Raw genomic sequence first — 19,950 nt, 5'->3', positions numbered from 1 at the left:
ATAAACACTTTGGGAGAAAGAAGTTGTGAAATTCAATCTATGAAAGCATCTGGTAAAGTGGGCATTACCTGCAAGCTATAATCTATCTCAGGGGATTAAAATTACCGTATTTTTCGCTCTATAGGACTCACTTTTTCCCTCCTAAAAAGTAAGAGGAAATGTGTGTGCGTCTTATGGAGCAAATGCAGGCTGCGCAGCTATCCCAGAAGCCAAAACAGCAAGAGGGATTGTTGCTTTCACTGTGCAGCGATCCCTCTTGCTGTTCTGGCTTCTTAGATTCAGAATATTTTTTTTCTTGTTTTCCTCCTCCAAAAACTAGGTGTGTCTTGTGGTCTGGTGCGTTTTATAGAGCGAAAAATACAGTAACTATGAATTTAACCATAGCTAAGTACATGCATTCACCCAGCTAAATTCCACCCCTCCTGTAATCTAATGCTTCTATATTCCCAGAGCGACGTCTTAATTTAGCAGAAGCTGCCAACAGAGGTTAATCCCAGGGAACAATATCCTCTGGTCTTGGAGACAGGTTAGACCCAAGGTCAAACTGGTGTCCAGGATAAACATCAAGGAAAACGCAAGATACAAAATTAATAAAATACTGAAGTCTAATAAAATAATAAATAAAATTTCAGAATAAATAAAAGGAAATGATATAAATCAATGAGCTGGAAAAACTGTCGAAGATAACTTTTGTTAAAAAAAAACCCAGAAGCTTTTCTATTAGGAATAACTGGTTTAGTAGTACCCAAATAACAGAAAAAATTGTTTATGTAAGCTACTACGGCTGCTCAAATGATATATGCCCAGAGATGGAAAGAAGAAACAGTTCCAACCACAGAGGACTGGCAACAAAAATTGATGGAGTATGCAGGAACTTACTGAAAGAATAAGAAATCAAGAAGGAAGATGTTTTAGTATAGAATTTATGGACTATCTGAAGGATCATTGTAAACAACGTAAAATCATTGCCAGGACTGATATAAAAACGTGCAGTGAAAGTTAAATAGAATATAAAAGAAAAAGTTCATACTGTAAAAAGGTTTGAATTGCATATGCAGTAGTAAAAGAGATAACATAAGTAACTGCAGAAAGGGAGGGGAGAGGGTTGATATTAAGATTTGGTGTTATAAATTGATTATGTCATTTCTTTGTTAAAATATCTGTAATATAATAAAATGAAAAATGAAATGAAAAAATAAAGGAGGAGATAAAAAAAAATACTTATAACAACTAATTCATTGCCCAAGAAAAACTTCATTTTTTTCTTTGGGCAACTCACGATGATCTGAGAGCTTTTTCAGGGTAGCCTCTGGTGGACCAGAGCCAATGGACACGTCCATTGTCAGCCTTCCATCCCACTATAGGCCATGGCGGCATGGCTGGGCCAAAGCATACTCTCTACGCAGCATCTGATGATGGAGACTCTAGTCAATACATGTCCAGCTGCCCCAAAGTTCTTGTTTCTACACTGTAGTTTCATGCCTCCCTTGGTTCTTCCATGTACAGTAAGGTTTCCTGCTCCCACTGCAGCTCTTTTCCTATTCCATTCACTTAGAGGGTTTCTCCATGGTGTGGGTTTTGTGGTGTGATTTGAGACTTCCCATAACATGCTTCCTTCCACACTCATGAATTTCTCCCCAGCATGGGTTTTGGATAGAAGTTAAGGCTTCCACTATGTCTGAAACTCTTTTGATGTGCCATACATTTAAAGAGTTTCTCCCCGGTTGGATTGGACGATGGGATCTGAGGCTTAGAGAGATTCTTTCCACATGCCATGCATTTAAATGGCTTCTATCCTGTGTGGGTTCTTTGATGCTTAGTAAGGTCACCTCTCCCAGCTGAAGTTCTTTCCACACTCCATGTGTAAATGTGGCTCCCCAGTGTGGATTATTTGATGTAAAATAAGAGGGTAAGAACAAGTGAACCTCTTTCAATACTCCATACATTAATGCGAATTCTCCACTGTGTGGGTTCTTTGATGTAAAGTAAGATTACTCCTCTGACTGAAGCACTTTCCACATTCCATACATTTAAATGGTTTCTCCCCACTGTGGGTCCTTTGATGTAAAGTAAGATTACTCTTCTGACTGAAGCATTTCCCACACTCCATACATGTAAATGGTTTTTCGCCTGTGTGGATTTTCTGATGTAAAGTAAGTTTACTCCTCTGAGTGAAGCATTTTCCACACTCCATGCACTTGAATGGTTTGTCCCCTGTGTGGATTCTTTGATGTAAAGTGAGTTTACTTCTCTGACTGAAGTTCTTTCCACATTCCATGCATTTAAAGGGTTTTTCTCCCGTGTGGATTCTTTGATGTAAAGTAAGTCTATTTCCCTGACTGAAGCTCTTTCCACACTCCATGCATTTAAACGGTTTCTCCCCTGTGTGCATTCTTCGATGCACAGTAAGGTCACAAGTCCTACGAAAGTTCTTCCCACACTCCATGCATTTAAACGGTTTCTCCCCTGTGTGGATTCTTTGATGTGATTTGAGGCTTCCCCTATCACAGAAGTTCTTTCCACACTCCATGCATTTGTAGGGTGTCTCCCCTGTATGGGTTCTTTGATGCACAGTAAGGTCACTAGTCCTACGGAAGCTCTTTCCACACTCTCTGCATTGAAATGGTTTCTCCCCTGTGTGGATTCTTTGATGCACAGTAAGGGCACTACTCCTAGGGAACTTCTTGCCACATGCCATGCATTTAAATGGCTTCTCCCCAGTGTGGATTCTTTGATGCGATTTCAGGCTCCCCCTATCACAGAAGCTCTTTCCACACTCCATGCATTTATATGGTGTCTCTCCTCTATGGGTTCTTTGATGCAAAGTAAGATAGTAATTGCGACTGAAGCTCTTTCCACACTCCATACATTTAAATGGTTTCTCCCCTGTGTGGGTTCTTTGATGTGCAATAAGGCTTCTGCTCTGGCTAAAGGTCATTCCACACTCCATACATTTCAGTAGTTTCTCACTGGTATGGATTCTGTCATGCACAGTAAGGTTATGCCTTGAACCAAAACTCTTTCCACACACCATACATCTGTGAGGTTTTGCTCCTGTATGGGTTCTCTGATGTGAAGCAAGGTTTCCACTCTGACTAAAACTCTTTCCACACTCCATACATTTAAATGGTTTCTCCCCTGTGTGGGTTATTTGATGTGCAGTAAGTCTTCCCTTCTGGCTAAATCCCTTTCCACACTCCATACATTTAAATGGCTTCTCCCCAGTATGGGTTCTTTGATGTGCGATAAGGCTTCCTTTCTGGCAAAAGCTCTTTCCACACTCCATACATTTAAATGGTTTCTCCGCTGTGTGGGTGATTTGATGTGCAATAAGTCTTCCGCTCTGACTGAAACCCTTTCCACACTGCATGCATTTAAATGGTTTCTCCCCTGTGTGGGTTTGTTGATGGAATCTAAGGTTTCCACTTGTGCTGAAACTCTTTCCACACTCTATGCACGCATATGGTTTGTTCCCTGTGTGTGTACTTTGATGTACATTAAGATACCCACTGCTACTGAAACACTTTCCACACTCCATGCATTTAAATGGTTTCTCCCCGGTGTGCGTTCTTTGATGCTGAGTAAGGTCACCTTTCCCACAAAAGCTCTTTCCACACTCCATACATTTAAATGGTTTCTCCCCTGTATGGATTCTTTGATGTGCAGTAAGGTTTCCACTCTGGGTAAAGCTCCTTCCACACTCAATACATGTGTAAGGTTTCTCTCCTGTATGGGTTCTTCGATGTGAATAAAGGTAACCTCTCCAACTAAAGCACTTTCCACATTCCTTGCATTTAAATGGTTTCTCCACTGTGTGAGTTGTGTAATGTAACTTAAGGCTTCCACCATGTCTGAAACTCTTTCCGCACACTATACATTTAAACGGTTTCTCCCCCGTGTGGGTTCTTTGATGTAAAGTAAGGGTATTCTTATGAGTAAAGTTCTTTCCACACTCCATGCAGTTGAACGGTTTCTCCCCTGTGTGGGTTCTTTGATGTAAAGTAAGGGTGTTCCTATGAGTGAAGCTCTTTCCACACTCCTTGCATTTATATGGCTTCTTCCCTGTGTGGGTTTTTAGATGCTTAGTAAGGTTACTAATGCCACTGAAGTTCTTTCCACACTCACTGCATTTAAATGGCTTCTCCCCTGTGTGCGTTGTTTGATGCTGAGTTAGAGTTCCACTGCGACTGAAGCTCTTTCCACACTCTAGGCATTTGAACGGTTTCTCCCCTGTGTGAGTTCTTTGATGTTGAGTAAGAGTTTTACTATGACTGAAGCTCTTTCCACACTTCAAACATTTCAGTGGTTTCTCTTCTGCGTGGATGTTGTAACGTACATTAAATTGAGTTGGGTGACTATATAGTTTGCTGCGTTCTAGACATGCTTTCCCAGTGTTTCCTGTGTGATCTTCCTGTGAACTCAGGGGTACATGGACACTGATGTCCTCAGTAGCCGAGGATTTAATTCCCCCACTCTTCAACATGTTTCCTTCATGCTTTTGGGGTGCTCCTTGATCTACAAAAGTCTCTTTCCATGCTTCTTGCTCTACATTTTCTGATGACACCATGGATGGCTCCCCATTTTTTTCCCTGTTTTGCCCGTTACCTTTTCGGAGGGGAAGGAGAAAAAGAAAAGGTCATTCAAATTGCAAGGTAGAAGCAGACACTATGAATCGGGCCCATTTCTCTGCTATTCTGATTTTACCATTTTCAAGCATCTTCCCCTTCTCCTTTCCATGCCCAGCTGAATCTGAGGTTAGCAAGGGATATGTGTCATGTAGTGAGGGGGGGCACAGTCCCAAGGACTAGCTGGAGAAGCTCTGGGGTCCACATTTGTCCTTGTGGGTTATTCCAAGAGCCCTACATGGGCCAAGTAGATGCGGACAGGAACCCAGAAGCAAGACATAAAGGCAACAGACGTCTCCTTCCTCTCTTTCCAGAAGAAAAAGAACCCCAGAACACAGCTAAGTACCTACCTGCTGAGGTCTCCCCTTCTTTGAGATCCTGGAGAAATGGATCGTGTCCTTCTTCCCAACAGCAACGGAGATCAGATTCTTTCAAGGAAATAGACAGTGTTAGATACCTTTGATCACAAAACATCCAGCCATTCTAATCGATCCATATCTACGAGTTCAAAGCCAAGGAAAGGGATTATGTACTGTCATTGTGGCGATCACACAGGGTCCCTGGACGTTTCACCGTCTATTGATCCCTGTGCCACCACTTTATTTCTCGCTGCCGAGAATACTGAGTCCAGTCAGGGTTAAATTGAAACATAAACTTTTGTTTATTTATTGCAGTTTAACAAGTGCGTGGTTTCTTAAACAGTATCAGTCAATTACATTCATGGGGTGCCTATCCAGACCTATAACTTCCGGTACCTGCTGTCACTCACTATTTACTTGTCTGCCTAGCCCCTAACTGTTCCTGACTCAGCCTATTTCGCTACACTAACCTACCCACAAACTCCATCTCAATTCACTCCCACTCCAACCAACCACCCAACTCCCAACGAACTCCTCAACGAACTCTTCTCTTTGCCCCTCCCAGAGCTGGTTTTATAGTCCCACTGACTCCACCCCCTGGGTCCTGACTGGGTAACCTGTTTAACTATTTCACCTCCAGCACTCTTTCATATGTTAACGTCACAGTCATACCTCGGGTTGAAGTCGCTTCAGGTTAAGCCTTTTCGGGTTCCGCTCTGCAACGACCCAGAAGTAACGGAGCGCATTACTTCTGGGTTTCGCCGCTCGCCCATGCACAGACGCTCAAAATGACATCACACGCATGCACAGAAGTGGCGAATCGCAACCTGTGTAAGCGCAGACACGGGTTGTATTCGCTTCAGGATGCAAACAGGGCTCCAGAATGGATCCCGTTCACATCCAGAGGTACCACTTTATTGAGATGCTATAAATATGCACCACATGACTAGGAGGGGCCTGTGTGGTCCCTGCTATTACAAAGTGTGGGTTTATAATGTATTATGTATTTACCCCATAATGTTATGCCCATAAGAAGTTCACACGCACAAGAAGAATAAGGGAAGACTGGTTAATTACTTGAAATGCAAGTATAAATGGTCGATACCAGGGAAATGCAACATGGTTTCACTTCAGAAAAAAAAACTTCCCCCTAATGAGGAGGCTGGTAAAAAGGAAGTTGGTAAATCATTCCGCTTGATTTTATACTGCAGATCAGGAAAGGTACCAGGACGGCATAGAGATCACAGGGACGGTTAATTAGCAGAGACAAAGAAGCAGCGAGAGACTAGAAGGTTTCCTTCAAAAAGCTGAAATCTTGTCCAAATGAAGAGAACAAAAAGGAACACAAACTCTGGCAAGAAAAGGTGCCAACAGACAGAAAGGGATGCTAGAAAAGACACTGAGGAACGCACTGCTAGAAACATACCAAGGCCAACGACAAGAAGTGATTTAAATATGATTTAAGTTATTTAAATATCACTAGCAGGAAACTGTCTAGGGAGGCAGCTGGAAACTTGGGTGGCAAGAGAGTCAAAGGAGTTGTGAAGGAGATTGCAGAGAAGCTGAACAAATTATAACACAACAGAGGACATAGGGCAAATTCCAGGACCTGAATTAACCTTTGCAGGAGACAAAGTCTAGAGAAGTAAGGCGGATAGTGAGATATGAAGTTCTGGGCCTAATAAAATAAAACTCAAGGTCAGCTGTCTTTGTCATGGCCACGTCTGTGGCAGTGTTGCACTGCTGGAAGATAAAGGTACTGCCCATTTTAGCTGTCTGTCAACACCTCTGTTCTGGAGGCAGCTGAAACCAGCATGGGGCCATATTGTGCTTCTTTGAGAGTGTTCTGAGCAGTTAATACCCTGCTCGGTGCTAGACGAGAAGCTTACGCACGTGGCCAACATGCAAGGGCTTGGAATTTCTGTGGCGGATTCATTTACCATGTATTATTCTCTCCTGGACCTTGCTATCTGATTTTTCATCAGAGCACCTGATCAGCTCAAAGATTAATGGGGCTCCTTATTTTTCTCTGAGCAACACTTCAAAATAGATGCCAGCATAGTCAAATGAATGTATCAATCATATTTTTTTATAAAACAATAATAAATTTAATAATAATAAATTTTTATTTATACCCCGCCCTCTCCGGCTGGGTAAAACCAAAGATGAATTACAATAAAATGTAATAGAAAAAACAAAAACAAACAACAACAACCAAACAATTAAAATACAGCTTAAAATGCAGCCTCATTTTAGTTGTTGTTGTTGTTGTTTAGTCGTTTAGTCGTGTCCGACTCTTCGTGACCCCATGGACCAGAGCACGCCAGGCACTCCTGTCTTCCACTGCCTCCCACAGTTTGGTCAAACTCATTTTAGTAGTAGCCCATAAATCAAGACCATAAAGGGAGGAAACATCTGATATTCACCCGAGCCAGCTATCCATGCTGGTCCTACATGGGCCAGCAAAAAAGCCAAGGGAAAATTTATATACCAAATCCCATATAAGGGGTCAGAGTGAGTCTAAGCCGAAGGCCAGGCGGAACAGCTCCGCCTTGCAGGCCCTGTGGAAAGATGTCAAATCCTGCAGGGCCCTAGTCTCTTGGGACAGAGCGTTCCACCAAGTCGGGGCCAGTGCTGAAAAGGCCCTGGCCCTAGCTGAAACCAATCTACACTCAAATGTAATTAAAAATGATGTTTTAAAAAATAAAAACAAATAAAGAGAATGGAGCTGATAACGGCAAGCTTGCAGGTTCGATCCCTGAACGGGACAGGTGCGTATTCCTGCATTGAAGGGTTGGACCAGTCAAGAGGCGAGGGGAAAGTTGCTCTTGTGCTCGTATCCTGCTTGCGGGTTTCCCACAGGCATCTGTTGGGCGCTATGAAAACAGGAAGCAGGCCAAATGGACCACTGCACTGGCCTGACCCAACAGGCTATTATGTTCTTCCTACACTGCATGATTAAATGGCACAAGCAGCAAATTCACGTCTCCAACGTCTACCAGCCAAGAGGAATAAAAAATGCATCCTTACCTAGAGAGGTCACCATCTCATAATTCTCCTCCATGACTTCCTTGTGCAGAGCTCTTTGGCCTGGATCCAGCAGAGCCCACTCCTCCTCCGTGAAAAACACAGCCACCTCCTCAAAGGCCAAGAGGGCCTGGAAGAAGAAGAGGAAGAAAACAGAGCTTCTCTTAGATCCCCATCATCCCCACTCAACACAGAGGGAGGCTGGGTGGTCCCATCTGTGCCTCTTCCCTCCTCCCTGCTCCCTTGCTCTTTCCCTACCTGAGGAAGCTGCCTGGCTCCTCTTTCCTCGCCACCTCTGAGAAGAGACTGTACAAACAGTGCCTCTGAGGCCATTGCGCTGCCTGTAGGCGATTTGGAGGAGGCGTAAACTTGGCCACTTCTGGGACTCTCTCAGCTGTTGTCACGATGTACTTCAAAGCAGGAAGCAGCTCTCAAGTGGTGCCATTGCAGGGTCTGCAGGAGAGAGACAGGGAACAGGTGACATGTCATCCTATGTACAGAAGGTTTATAGTATTAAAAACTGTCTCAGCCTTTAGGGGACATTTAGCGTATGTTCATCCAGATACACAAGTTAGTAAAGTTTTAGGATCAAATTCTAAACACATAAAGAAAGGTTACTCTTAATAATAATAATAATAATAATAATAATAATAATAATAATACTCTGCCCATCTGGCTGGGTTTTCCCAACCACTCTGGGCAGCTTACAGCACATAAAAACAGTAAAACATTAGACATTAAAAATTTCCCTAAACAGGACTGCGTTCAGATGTCTTCTAAAAGTCGGATACAGTCATACTTCATGTTACATTTGCTTCATGTTTCGTTCTTTCAGGTTACGTCCTGCGGTGACCCGGAAGTACCAGAAAGGGTTATTTCTGGGTTTCGCTGCTCGCGCATGTGCATAAGCGCTAAATCGTGCTTCGCGCATAAGCACCAAATCACAACCCATGCATGCGCAGACGCGCTGCTGCAGGTTGTACTCTTTTCATGTTGCAAACGGGCCTCCGGAACGGATCTCGTTCACAGCCAGAGGTACCACTGTAGTTGTTTATTTCCTTGACATCTGATGGGAGGGCATTCCACAGGGCGGGTGCCACTACCAAGAAGGCCCTCTGCCTGGTTCCCTGTAACTTCACTTCTCGCGGTGAGGGGACTGCCAGAAGACCCTCGGCACTGGACCTCAGTGTCTGGGCTGAACGATGGGGGTGAAAACATTCCTTCAGGTCTACAGGACCTTTTAGGGCTTTAAGGTCAGCACCAACACTTTGAATTGTGCTCGGAAACGTACTGGGAGCCAATGTAGGTCTTTCAGAACTGGTATTATATGGTCCTGGTGGCCACTCCCATTCACCAGTCTGGTTGCCACATTCTAGATTAGTTGTAGTTTCCAAGCCATCTTCAAAGGTAGCCCCACATGGAGCGCATTGCAGTAGTCCAAGCGGAAGATAACCAGGGCATGCACCACTCTGTGGACACTGTCTGTGGGCAGGTAGGGTCTCAGCCTGCATACCAGATGGAGATGGTAGATAACTGCCCTGGACACAGATTTTGACCTGCATCTCCATGGACAGCTGTGAGTCCAAAATGACTCCCAGGCTGCACACCTGGTCCTTCAGAGGCACGGTTACCCCACTCAGGACCAGGGAGTCCCCCCACCTGCCCCCCCACAAACAGTACATCAGTCTTGTCAGGATTCAACCTCAATCTGTTTGCCGCCATCCATCCTCCAACCTCTTCCAGACACTCATATATCTATAGACCTCGCTTTTCGTTTCCTCCAGACAGCCATCTGGCAAACCATTTTCTGACCTTTGCAAATATTTCTAATAAAGAAATAAAGCAACCTTGTAAATTATTACCCGTCTCTGGTTGGAAGAAAACTGATATCCGGAGGGAACCAGGATGCAGAAGCGCCGTACAAGCTGGTGTGTGAGGTGGGGTGCTTGAGAGCACTCTCAGGTCAAACTAGGACTGGGGGAAGGAGATACAAAGTTTGGTGATGTTGGCACCCTAGGCCAAAATCCAGCCCTCGAGTCCTCTCCATCCAGCACTCAGGAATCTCCCCAAGCCAAACGCCCTCTCCATCGCTGCCCTGAGTCCTTGCTGACGGCTTTTACGTGGCCGGAAAGGATCCTTTGAATGAATATACAGTGGTACCTGTCGGAATTCAAGCCTTTATCAGGAGAAACTGGCAACTCTCCCAGGCACCCGGGTTAATCTCCTTGTTGACCTCCCTGGCTGCATTCCCCAGTAAGATCCAGGCTAGGTCTCGATAGGCGATTCTTCTCAGCGTGAGAAAAACACCCCCCCTCCTTCCCCTGGTCTCCCGGCAGGGAAAAGGAGATAGACAGAAACGTTTCTACAAGCTTTTATTTCTGTCTTTGCAGCATTACAGAAAACATGACTGCTCTCTTCAAGCTCCAGCAGTCGAGAGAACAAACACTTCCTGTACTTCCTGTACAGGAACAAGAGGAAGAGCTCATATTACACTCTGAGCTAATTCCGGTGCTTCGCACTGCGAACTGACTGTCCCTCTGTTTCCCACGGAACAGTCCCAACATCATGTGATGTTTTCAAGCTAGCAATTTGCAGCTGCATTGCATCCATATCGTAACCCATATGTAACCTTGGGTTACAGACGCTTCAGGTTACAGACTCCGCTAACCCAGGAATAGTACCTCGGGTTAAGAACTTTGCTTCAGGATGAGAACAGAAATTGTGCTCCGGCGGCGCGGCAGCAGTGGGAGACCCCATTAGCTAAAGTGGTGCTTCAGGTTAAGAACATTTTCAGGTTAAGAACGGACCTCCGGAACGAATTACGTAAGTACGTAACCAGAGGTACCACTGTACCTACTGGACAAAGCTCAGTCACATCCCTAGCTCCACCCACTTTTGTCTCTGGCCCCGCCCACAAATGGAAGTGGCCCCTGGAAGGCTGCTAAGGGAGTGGATGTGGCCCTCTGGCTGAAGAACGCTCCCCTCTCCTGTTCCAACCACTACATTTTACTCTGCTTATCATCCTGGCCAACCTCACAGGGTTGTTGTGTGAGCACTGCCCAAGTGGTGGGCTTTGGAACCCCTTTAACGCTAAGAGGTTTTCCCCTGTCAATCTGGATGTTTTCAAGGCGGACGAGAATGAGGCTGGCAGCCCCAGCAGAAAAAGACCCTCAGCATCCCTGAGCTGAGCCAATCCTGCAAGAGAGTCCAGATCCCCCCCCCACACACATGGAGGCTTTGATCTCCCTCTCCAACAAACTCCCAAGAGGGTATCTGGAGAATATCCCCTTTTCGGAAAGAAAAAGCATCAAAACCTGCTGGTGGTGGTGGGGATGCATGTTCTTCCCCTAGTGAGCTGGACAGGGGCCATTTATTTGATTCATCCAGCCTTGAGATTATTTAGAAGGCTTTTAAGTCCCTAAACCATTTCATATCCCTGCACCAAATGCAAGTCTCAGAATCCATTCCTGTGTTCAAACATGGGTTAAGATAGACAGACAGATAGATGATAAATAGGAGGAGCAGGCAAGCCCCACTTTGCACAATCAATCACATGACACGGCTCACACACACACCCATTTGAATGGCAATGCCCATCCACTTGGGTTAGTGGTAGCTGTCCCCTCAAATATTTTATGGGGGTAATCGAAGGGACCCCCCCAGGACCTGGCTCCTCTGGATGGGGTGGAGAGACCATACTTTTCAGGGAGGGTGGCCTGGATCGACGTCCCAGGGGGAGGGGGCGCTCCTTCCTACTTTTCTCCCATTCACGCCCCCCCCAAACCCTTCCCCCTCACCACCCCCCAGCAATGCAAAATTACACCCCAAACGTGTTGCACCTCTTTCCCTTCTTCCTGCTCCTCTCCAGGCCTGCTCCTCTTCCGGGGAAGGCGGGTTAAGACCCCTCCCCGCCTCTCGAGTAGCCGGAGGTCATTGAGCCAGAGGGAAGGGCGAGATCTCCCTCTCCCTGCGAGCAGAAACCGGTGGCGGAACCACTGTCTGCTCCCACCCGCAGATCACAAGCTGGAGGGGCGGCTCTGCCTTCGTAGCTCTATGGGGCGCCGCGTTCGAAAGGGAACCCGAAGTGTCGCTGCCATGGTTCCCAAAGCTGCAGGGAGCGCTGTTCGGAGGTTGTTTCCAAGCGGCGGGGGGGGGGGGTAGGGAAGAGTAGGGGATGGGTCCTCTAAGGCGGGAGATTTTAAGAGAGGGGAGGAGAGACTTCAGAGGATACCCCTCCACTCTTTTTCCTGGTAGGGGAAACCCGCGAGATCAGGTCCCTTGGACTGAGGGGGAGGCCGGCTCCTGGGGAGGGCAAAGAAGTAAAGGCGCAGATTTGGGGGGGGGTGATAATGGGGGGAAGGCGGGATGGGGGATCTGATCCATGCAATGTGGATGCAACTAAAAAGTTGCCTTTTTTGCATTGCGCAACATTTTTTTGCATTGCACAATTTTTTAATTTTTTTTGCATTGCACAAAATTGTTTGACGCCCCCTCTCGTTTCCTGCACGGGATGAGCGGGAGGACGAGCTTTGTTGCGGAGGGAAATGGCCGTAGTTGAACTAGGTGACAGAAGGAAAACAAGCTCCTTCCCACCCACCCCCCCGACCAACGACGAGCAAAAACAAAAGGACGGCGAAGAGACTCCCCCCCCCCTTCCTAGGTATCCACGCTTCATGATAGGCTCTTCTTGACACCCCCCACCCCTGTGGATCAACCCTCTGCAATACAGAAATTTGCAGCTGTCCCTTACTGGGATCGAACCTGCAACCTTGGCATTATTGGCCTACCTAGGTGCTTCGGAGAATGGTTTAGTTTTAAGCTGTTTCAGCATTTTGACTTTTGTATATTGTAAAGTACTGTTGTATCTCCCCCACCCCCCATTCTGCTTGGCTGGCCTGGCATCTGCCAAAGAACCCTGGGAACTGTAGTTTAATAACAACAACAACAACAATTTATTTGTACCTCGCCCATCTGGCTGGGTTTCCCCAGCCACTCTGGGCAGCTTCCAACAAAGACTAAAAATACACTAAGATGTCACACATTAAAAACTTCCCTGAACAGGGCTGCCTTCAGATGTCTTCTGAATGTCAGGTAGTTGTTTATCTCTGTGACATCTGATGGGAGGGCGTTCCACAGGGTGGGTGCCACTATCAAGAAGGCCCTCTGCCTGGTTCCCTGTAGCTTTGCTTCTCGCAATGAGGGAACTGCCAGAAGGCCCTCGGCGCTGGACCTCAGCATCCAGGCAGAATTATGGTGGAGACGCTCCTTCAGGTATACTGGGCTGAGGCTGTTGTAGGGTTTTAAAGGTCAACACCAACACTTTGAATTGTGCTCAGAAACATACTGGGAGCCAATGTAGGTCTTTCAAGACCGGTGTTATGTGGTCTCGGTGGCCACCCCTAGCTGCCGCATTCTGGATTAGTTGTAGTTTCCAGGTCATCTTCAAAGATAGCCCCATGTAGAGCGCATTGCAGTAGTCCAGGCGGGAGATAACTAAAGCATGCACCACTCTGGTGAGACAGTCTGTGGGCAGGGAGGGTCTCAGCCTGCGTACCAGATGGAGCTGGTAGACAGCTGCCCTGGATACAGAATTGACCTGCACCTCCATGGACAACTGTGAGTCCAAAATGACTCCCAGGCTGCGCACCTGGTCCTTCAGGGGCAGTTACCCCATTCAGGATCAGGGAGTCCTCCACACCAGCCTGCCCCCTGTCCCCCAAGAATCCTGTCAGGATTCAACCTCAATCCATTAGCCACCATCCACCCTCCAGCCGCCTCCAGGCACTCACACAGGACCTTCACCGCCTTCACTGGTTCTGATTTAAAAGAGAGGTAGAGCTGGGTATCATCTGCATATTGATGGACACCCAGTCCAAACCCCCTGATGATCTCTCCCAGCAGCTTCATGTAGATGTTAAAAAGCATGGGGGAGAGGACGGAACCCTGAGGCACCCCACAAGTGAGGGCCCAGGGGTATGAACTCTCACCCCCCACCACCACTTTCTGAACACGGCCCAGGAGGAAGGAGCGGAACCACCGTATAACAGTGCCCCCAGCTCCCAGCCCCTCTAGACGGTCCAGAAGGAGCTTAGGCTATGGTAAAAAGGTAAAGGTACCCCAGACCGTTAGGTCCAGTCACGGACGACTCTGGGGTTGCGTGCTCATCTCGCTCTATAGGCCAAGAGAGCCGGCATTTGTCCGCACACAGCTTCCAGGTCATGTGGCCAGCATGACTAAGCCGCTTCTGGCGAACCAGAGCAGCACATGGAAACGCCGTTTACCTTCCCGCCAGAGCAGTACCTATTTATCTGCTTGCACTTGATGTGCTTTTGAACTGCTAGGTGGGCAGGAGCTGGGACCGAACAACGGGAGCTCACCCCGTCACGGGGATTCGAACTGCCAACCTTCCGATTGGCAACCCCTAGGCTCAGTGGTTTAGACCCGCGTCCCAAGACTGGGCTTTTCTCTCTGGCCAGCTACTAGGGGGCGGAGAACATTTCCTCAGGATTGGCCTCATCGGAGCAGGGGCATGCAGCTGTCAAAATCTCCACCTTGCCGTAGTCTCGTTGCTGAGCCGCACTGTTCAGAGCTCAGTGGAGTGAGACCAGCCAACTCGAAGGGTCTCTGAGGTGCTAGCATCCAAAGTCAGGCCCAGACCTAGGGCCGGACGAACAGCAATCCACATGGTCAGATGGTCCAGGGGTCAGGGAATCCAATGATCATAGTGATAAGGGTCAAAGCGAGCAGGAAGCAGCAAGGTAGGGCCAGGAGCTATAAGCGTTGTTTCCAGCATCTGACTGCTGCTTGATGTTCTGTGGCAAGGCCATCTGGAAGAGCTTTACCTTTGTGCGTTATGTATAACCATATACCGTAAAAATGCTTAATTGTTAATGCTAGAAGTGCTTAAAATTTTAAGAATCAAAGTCTCTCTCTGCCCTGTTCTGTGCTTGCAGAAAGTAAATAAATATTTAGCTACGTCTGCATTCTGTAGGCAACATTCCTCAGGCTGCTTCTTAGGCTCACGAAAATAGCACGAGACGGTCACGCCGACCTGAGAAACAGGAAATTGGATGTTTGCCACATAACGTAAGGCATCTGCCTGATAACAGAAGCGGGGATTTTGGCTTCAACTGCCAAAGGGTTTTCCCCCTCTTTCTGCTAGTTTGCTGAAAATAGGGTAAAGGCCATTATTTCTTATGCACATACCGGTATATGGAAAAGCAGAAGTAATCTTTACATGGACATAGGAAGGGCTGCACCCATGTTCATTGGTTTGATTTTGCTGCAGTATATGAATATGTAATGTTTAATGCTGTTTGGAATAAGGTATATAAACCTAAAGCCCCTAGGGCTCTGGGCCCAGGCTCTGGAAATCATTCCTCTGGGTCTTTATTGCTCAGCAATAAATTTTTACTTTCTTTTTCTCCACTGCTGTGTCTGTCGATTCTTGAGCCTATCCTGAATGGGTAACAGGTTTTCCTTATCTCCTTGCAACAGTTCTGCTTAAGAAGGATGAAGACAGATGCTTCTCATCGCTGCCTTCTCCTCTGAGTCCTTGAAGGCTGTTCAGCTGAAGGTGGAGTCACTCTTCTTTCAGGCTGTTCTTCAGCAGGCAAAGTGGACTCCTGGTCCATGGCACTCTGCAGATTTGCAAACTGCCATTTGAACCAGTTTCCTGCCTCCTGGAAAGCTGTATTTTTGTCTTCAGAGGTTTCCATAGGGCGTGGAAATAGGAAAGAGGAGAACTCCAGAGGTGATGAATGAAGAGAAGCAGGTCGTTGGTTTTGACCCCTCATCAGATTATTGAACTCCTAACACATTTCCCTTCTTCCTTCTTTCCCCCAAACAGACAAAGGACAGGAGAAAAAGTTGTCCATGGTGTCATCAGAAACAGGCAAGCAGAAACCAGGAAAAGAGGCGTCCGGGAATAGAAAGGGACTGATAAGAACAGAGAGAAACAAGTCAGAGAATAAATCATGTACTCTTCAGGGTCCTGATACTTATGAACGCTCAATCCCACAGAAAAACAACAAAGGGAAAGAAAAGGTGAAGTATCCTGTGGGGAGGGAAATACTGAAAAAGAAGTCGGTTGACTTCCCTATAAAATTCCATCAATGCCCCTATAGTTTTCAGTGCTTTAGATTTTACTGTTTCATATGTCATTTCCATGAAAGGGTTTCCACTAATAAGAACATCCAGATATCTAAAAATGCAGGTTTGTTCTATGGCTTGCTGGTCTAAGAACCATGTATGCCTACCAAAAACCACAATATTGGTCTTAGAATAGTTTATGGATAAACATCCCTGCTTGCAATACACACTAAGCACGTTCAATAGATTTTTGAAGACCCAGCCGCGGGAGGGAGAGAAACACCAGATTATGAATTTCAGTAGGGACAAATGTAAGGTTCTACACTTAAGCAGGAAGAACCAGATGCAAAAATATAGAATGGTGGATACTTGGCTTACTAGCAGTACATGTGAAAAGGATCTAGGGCAGGCATGTCCAAAGTCCATTTCAGGGGCCTAATCTGGCCCACTGGTCAGTTTAATCCGGCCCCTGTGGAAGTTTATTTTCTGGGGTAAAATCCTAAAAAAAACACTCTCTGGCCCTCCTTGAAAAAAGTTTGGACACCCCTGGGGGTCTTGGTGGACCACAAGCTTAACATGCTATTCTAGGCTGCATCAACAGAAGCCTAGTGTCCAGATTAAAGGAAGTAATAGTAATACTCTATTCTGCCTTCGTCAGACCACACCTGGAATACTTTGTCCAATTCTGGGCACCACAATTTAAGAAGGATGTTGACAAGCTGGAACATGTGCACAGGAGGGCAACCAAGATGATCAAAGGTCTGGAAACAAAGCCTTATGAAGAACAGTTGAAGGAGCTGGGTATATTTAGCCTGGAAAAGAAGAGACTGAGAGATAATAGCCATTTTCAAATATCTTAAGTGCTGTCACATGGAAGACAGAATGTGCTTGTTTTCTCCTGCTCTAGAAGGTAGGACTTTCTGACGTTAAGAGCTGTTCAGCAGTGGAATGGGGTTCCACAAGAGCAGGTGGACTCTCCTTCCTTGGAGTTTTTTAAGCAAAGGTTGGGTGGCCATCTGTCATGGATGCTTTAGCTTAAATTCTTGCATTGCAGGGGGTTGGACTAGATGACCGCTGGGTCCCTTCCGGTTCTACATACATCAGAATACTGCATATATCAGAATACTGATATTTGGGGTATGTTAAAAAAGGGGTGTATGGGGTAGTACCTCTGGTGGGGGACATGTCATGCTCCTTCTCAGGTAGTTGGTCCAATTTTGGTCCCCAACCTGCACTCAGCTCTCACCTGTGGCTCCTAGAAGCTGCCAGCAGGCGACAGCGGTCACACTCTGGGAAACGGCTTCGACTAGCTGGCTAAACCAGGTGAGGGTATCAAACCCCTGGCAAGCTGGGGACTTCCCCTGCATGCAAAAACAGGCTCTGGTAGATTGAGCAGACAGGATCATGAGTGGGTCCAACAGTTGAAAAGGTGCTTTCTGTTGCAGAGGGAAGTGAGGGGCAGGTGGGTCTGACCCACCTGGAAAAGGGAGCCCATCTAGGAGAAGGAAGTCTGATCCTTAACCTCCATTGCCTTGCAGGGTATCTTCAGGAGAGGAAAAGGCTACACAAATCCAGAGTGGAGTTCGTAAGATGATGCCTCGTATGCTTTTTCCAGAAACTCCTGCAGCCAAGCTGGTGCCAAACATCTTCTCTGACTGTCTTGCCAGAGTGGTGTATGCTCTGGTTATCTCCAGCTTGGACTACTGCAATGCGCTCTCCGTGGGGCTACCTTTGAAGGCGACCTGGAAACTACGACTAATCCAGAATGCAACAACTAGACTGGGGAATGGGAGTGGCTGCCGAGACCATATAACACCAGTCCTAAAGGATCATCCCTGGCTCCCAGTATGTTTCCGAGCACAATTCAAAGTGTTGGTGCTGACCTTTAAAGCCCTAAACGGCCTTGGCCCAGTATACCTGAAGGAGCATTTACTTCCCCATCGTTCAGCCGGACACTGAGGTCCAGCTCAGAGGGCCTTCTGGCGGTTCCCTCCCTGCGATAAGTGAAGCTACAGGGAACTAGGCAGAGAGCCTTCTCGGTAGTGGTGCCCGCCCTGTGAAACGTTCTCCCATCAGATGTCAAGGAAATAAACAACTATCTGACTTTTAGAAGACACCTGAAGGCAGCCCAGTTTAGGGAAGTTTTTAATGTTTGATGTTTTAGCGTATTTTTAATATTCTGATGGGAACCTCCCAGAGTGGCTGGGAGGTTCAGAAGGGCGGGGTATAAAAAGTAGAGCTGTTCTAAACAGAGCACTTTCCTACTATAAAGGTAAAGGGACCCTTGACAGTTAAGTCCAGTCGCAAACGACTCTGGGGTTGCGGCGCTCATCTCGCTTTACAGGCCAAGGGAGCCAGCGTTTGTTCTCAGACAGTTTTTCTGGGTCATGTGGCCAGCATGACTGAGCCGCTTCTGGCACTTTGATGTGCTTTTGAACTGCTAGGTGGTCAGGAGCTGGAACCGAACAACGGGAGCTCACCCCATCACGGCACAGTGGTTTAAACCACAGCGCTACCCATCTCCCTTCCTACTATATGCATTGGAATTTTAAACAGGGACATTTGAGAGGGATCAGTGGAGGAGACTGAAGATAGAGAGCTGGTATCTTTGGCGGGAATGCCCCAAATCCAACTATTCTAGACAACGATCATATAAGAAATATGCAAAATAACTAAGCAAGTATTAGAAGTCACCCTACTAAACATCTTCCAAGACAATAATGCCCACTCACATCATAAAGAGCTCATAACCCACTGTCACGGGACTGCCAAGGAACGCCTTTGAGTCGGGGGTATAGAGTCAGAGTGGGAACAGTCAGAAGGAGACAGAAAGGAAGTGACGGAAGGGGAAGAGGGAGAGCCAGGAGGCGGGAAGGCTCCCTGATGCTGAAGCAGAGCCCCAGCACCGCACAGGGAGCTCAGGAACAGACGGAGAGCCTATGCAAAGGAGAGGGTTAAAGCGCAGGGATCAGAGATGTCCCATGAAGTTCCCCCGCCTTTTCTATTGGAGGAGAAGCAGGAGAAGACCACTCCCCAAATCTGAACCGGACGATTCAGATGCATGATTGTACTGTGCTGCTTGTACATATGTAAAATAAAGAACTGTAAATATCTCTCTGAGTGAGCAGAGGGTGCTTATTGCGAAGAGCATACACAAACCATCACACCCACCTACTCTCAGCAGTCAGAAACATCATAGCCAGACACTGGAGAGACCTGTCAGGAATAAGCATGGACCAATGGTACTATATAGTATGGGAAACAGCCTTTGTATGGGAAAGAGCCAGTGTGGTGTAGTGGTTAAGAGCGGTAGTCTCATAATCTGGGGAACCGGGTTCGCATCTCCGCTCCTCCACATGCAGCTGCTGGGTGACCTTGGGCCAGTCACACTTCTCTCTGAAGTCTCTCAGCCCCACTCACCTCACAGAGTGTTTGTTGTGGGGGAGGAAGGGAAAGGAGAATGTTAGCCGCTTTGAGACTCCTTAGGGTAGTGATAAAGCGGGATATCAAATCCAAACTCTTCTTCTTCTTCTTATTAGAAAAACTAACCAATAAACTGAAATTGACACAGGGACAAATGGAAGAAGACACCGTCCCCCCGGTATGGCTCCCCTTTATTGCATACACAGCCCAACAAGACAGCGACAAGAACCTGCCAACAGCATATGAATCAATATGGTTAACCTGATTCAAAAACACCCGCCCCATTCACACATGAAAACAAAGTTCACCACAGCCAATCACAAGCAAACAACCATACCCTAGTCAAAACAAAAAAAAAATTTTCTTTCCAGTAGCACCTTAAAGACCAACTAAGTTAGTTCTTGGTATGAGCTTTCGTGTGCATG

General features: G+C 46.8%; 1 protein-coding gene across 2 annotated transcripts; it reads right to left on the bottom strand.

The window, feature by feature from the left end:
* Positions 1–713: 713 nt before the first annotated feature.
* LOC310756467 (uncharacterized protein) lies at positions 714–19,342 on the bottom strand. 2 transcript variants are annotated; one of them, XM_083600607.1, is made up of 5 exons: positions 18,835–19,342; positions 8,270–8,464; positions 8,015–8,141; positions 4,976–5,053; positions 714–4,605 (listed from the first exon to the last, which is right to left on the bottom strand). In XM_083600607.1, exons 2-5 carry the CDS (start codon positions 8,342–8,344, stop codon positions 1,946–1,948), a joined length of 2,940 nt encoding a protein of 979 aa, XP_083456733.1. In that variant the 5' UTR covers positions 8,345–8,464; positions 18,835–19,342; the 3' UTR covers positions 714–1,945. The 2 variants fall into 2 exon arrangements, with proteins under 2 accessions (XP_083456733.1, XP_083456732.1); XM_083600606.1 differs by lacking the exon at positions 18,835–19,342 and adding an exon at positions 11,851–12,098.
* Positions 19,343–19,950: the final 608 nt, after the last annotated feature.

This window comes from Podarcis filfolensis (assembly GCF_964270895.1).
Source record: "Podarcis filfolensis genome assembly, chromosome: 2".
In the NCBI taxonomy this organism is placed as follows: domain Eukaryota; kingdom Metazoa; phylum Chordata; class Lepidosauria; order Squamata; family Lacertidae; genus Podarcis; species Podarcis filfolensis.
The sequence above is the reverse complement of the archived record's forward strand: the minus strand, read 5'-3'. Positions and strand labels throughout refer to the sequence as shown.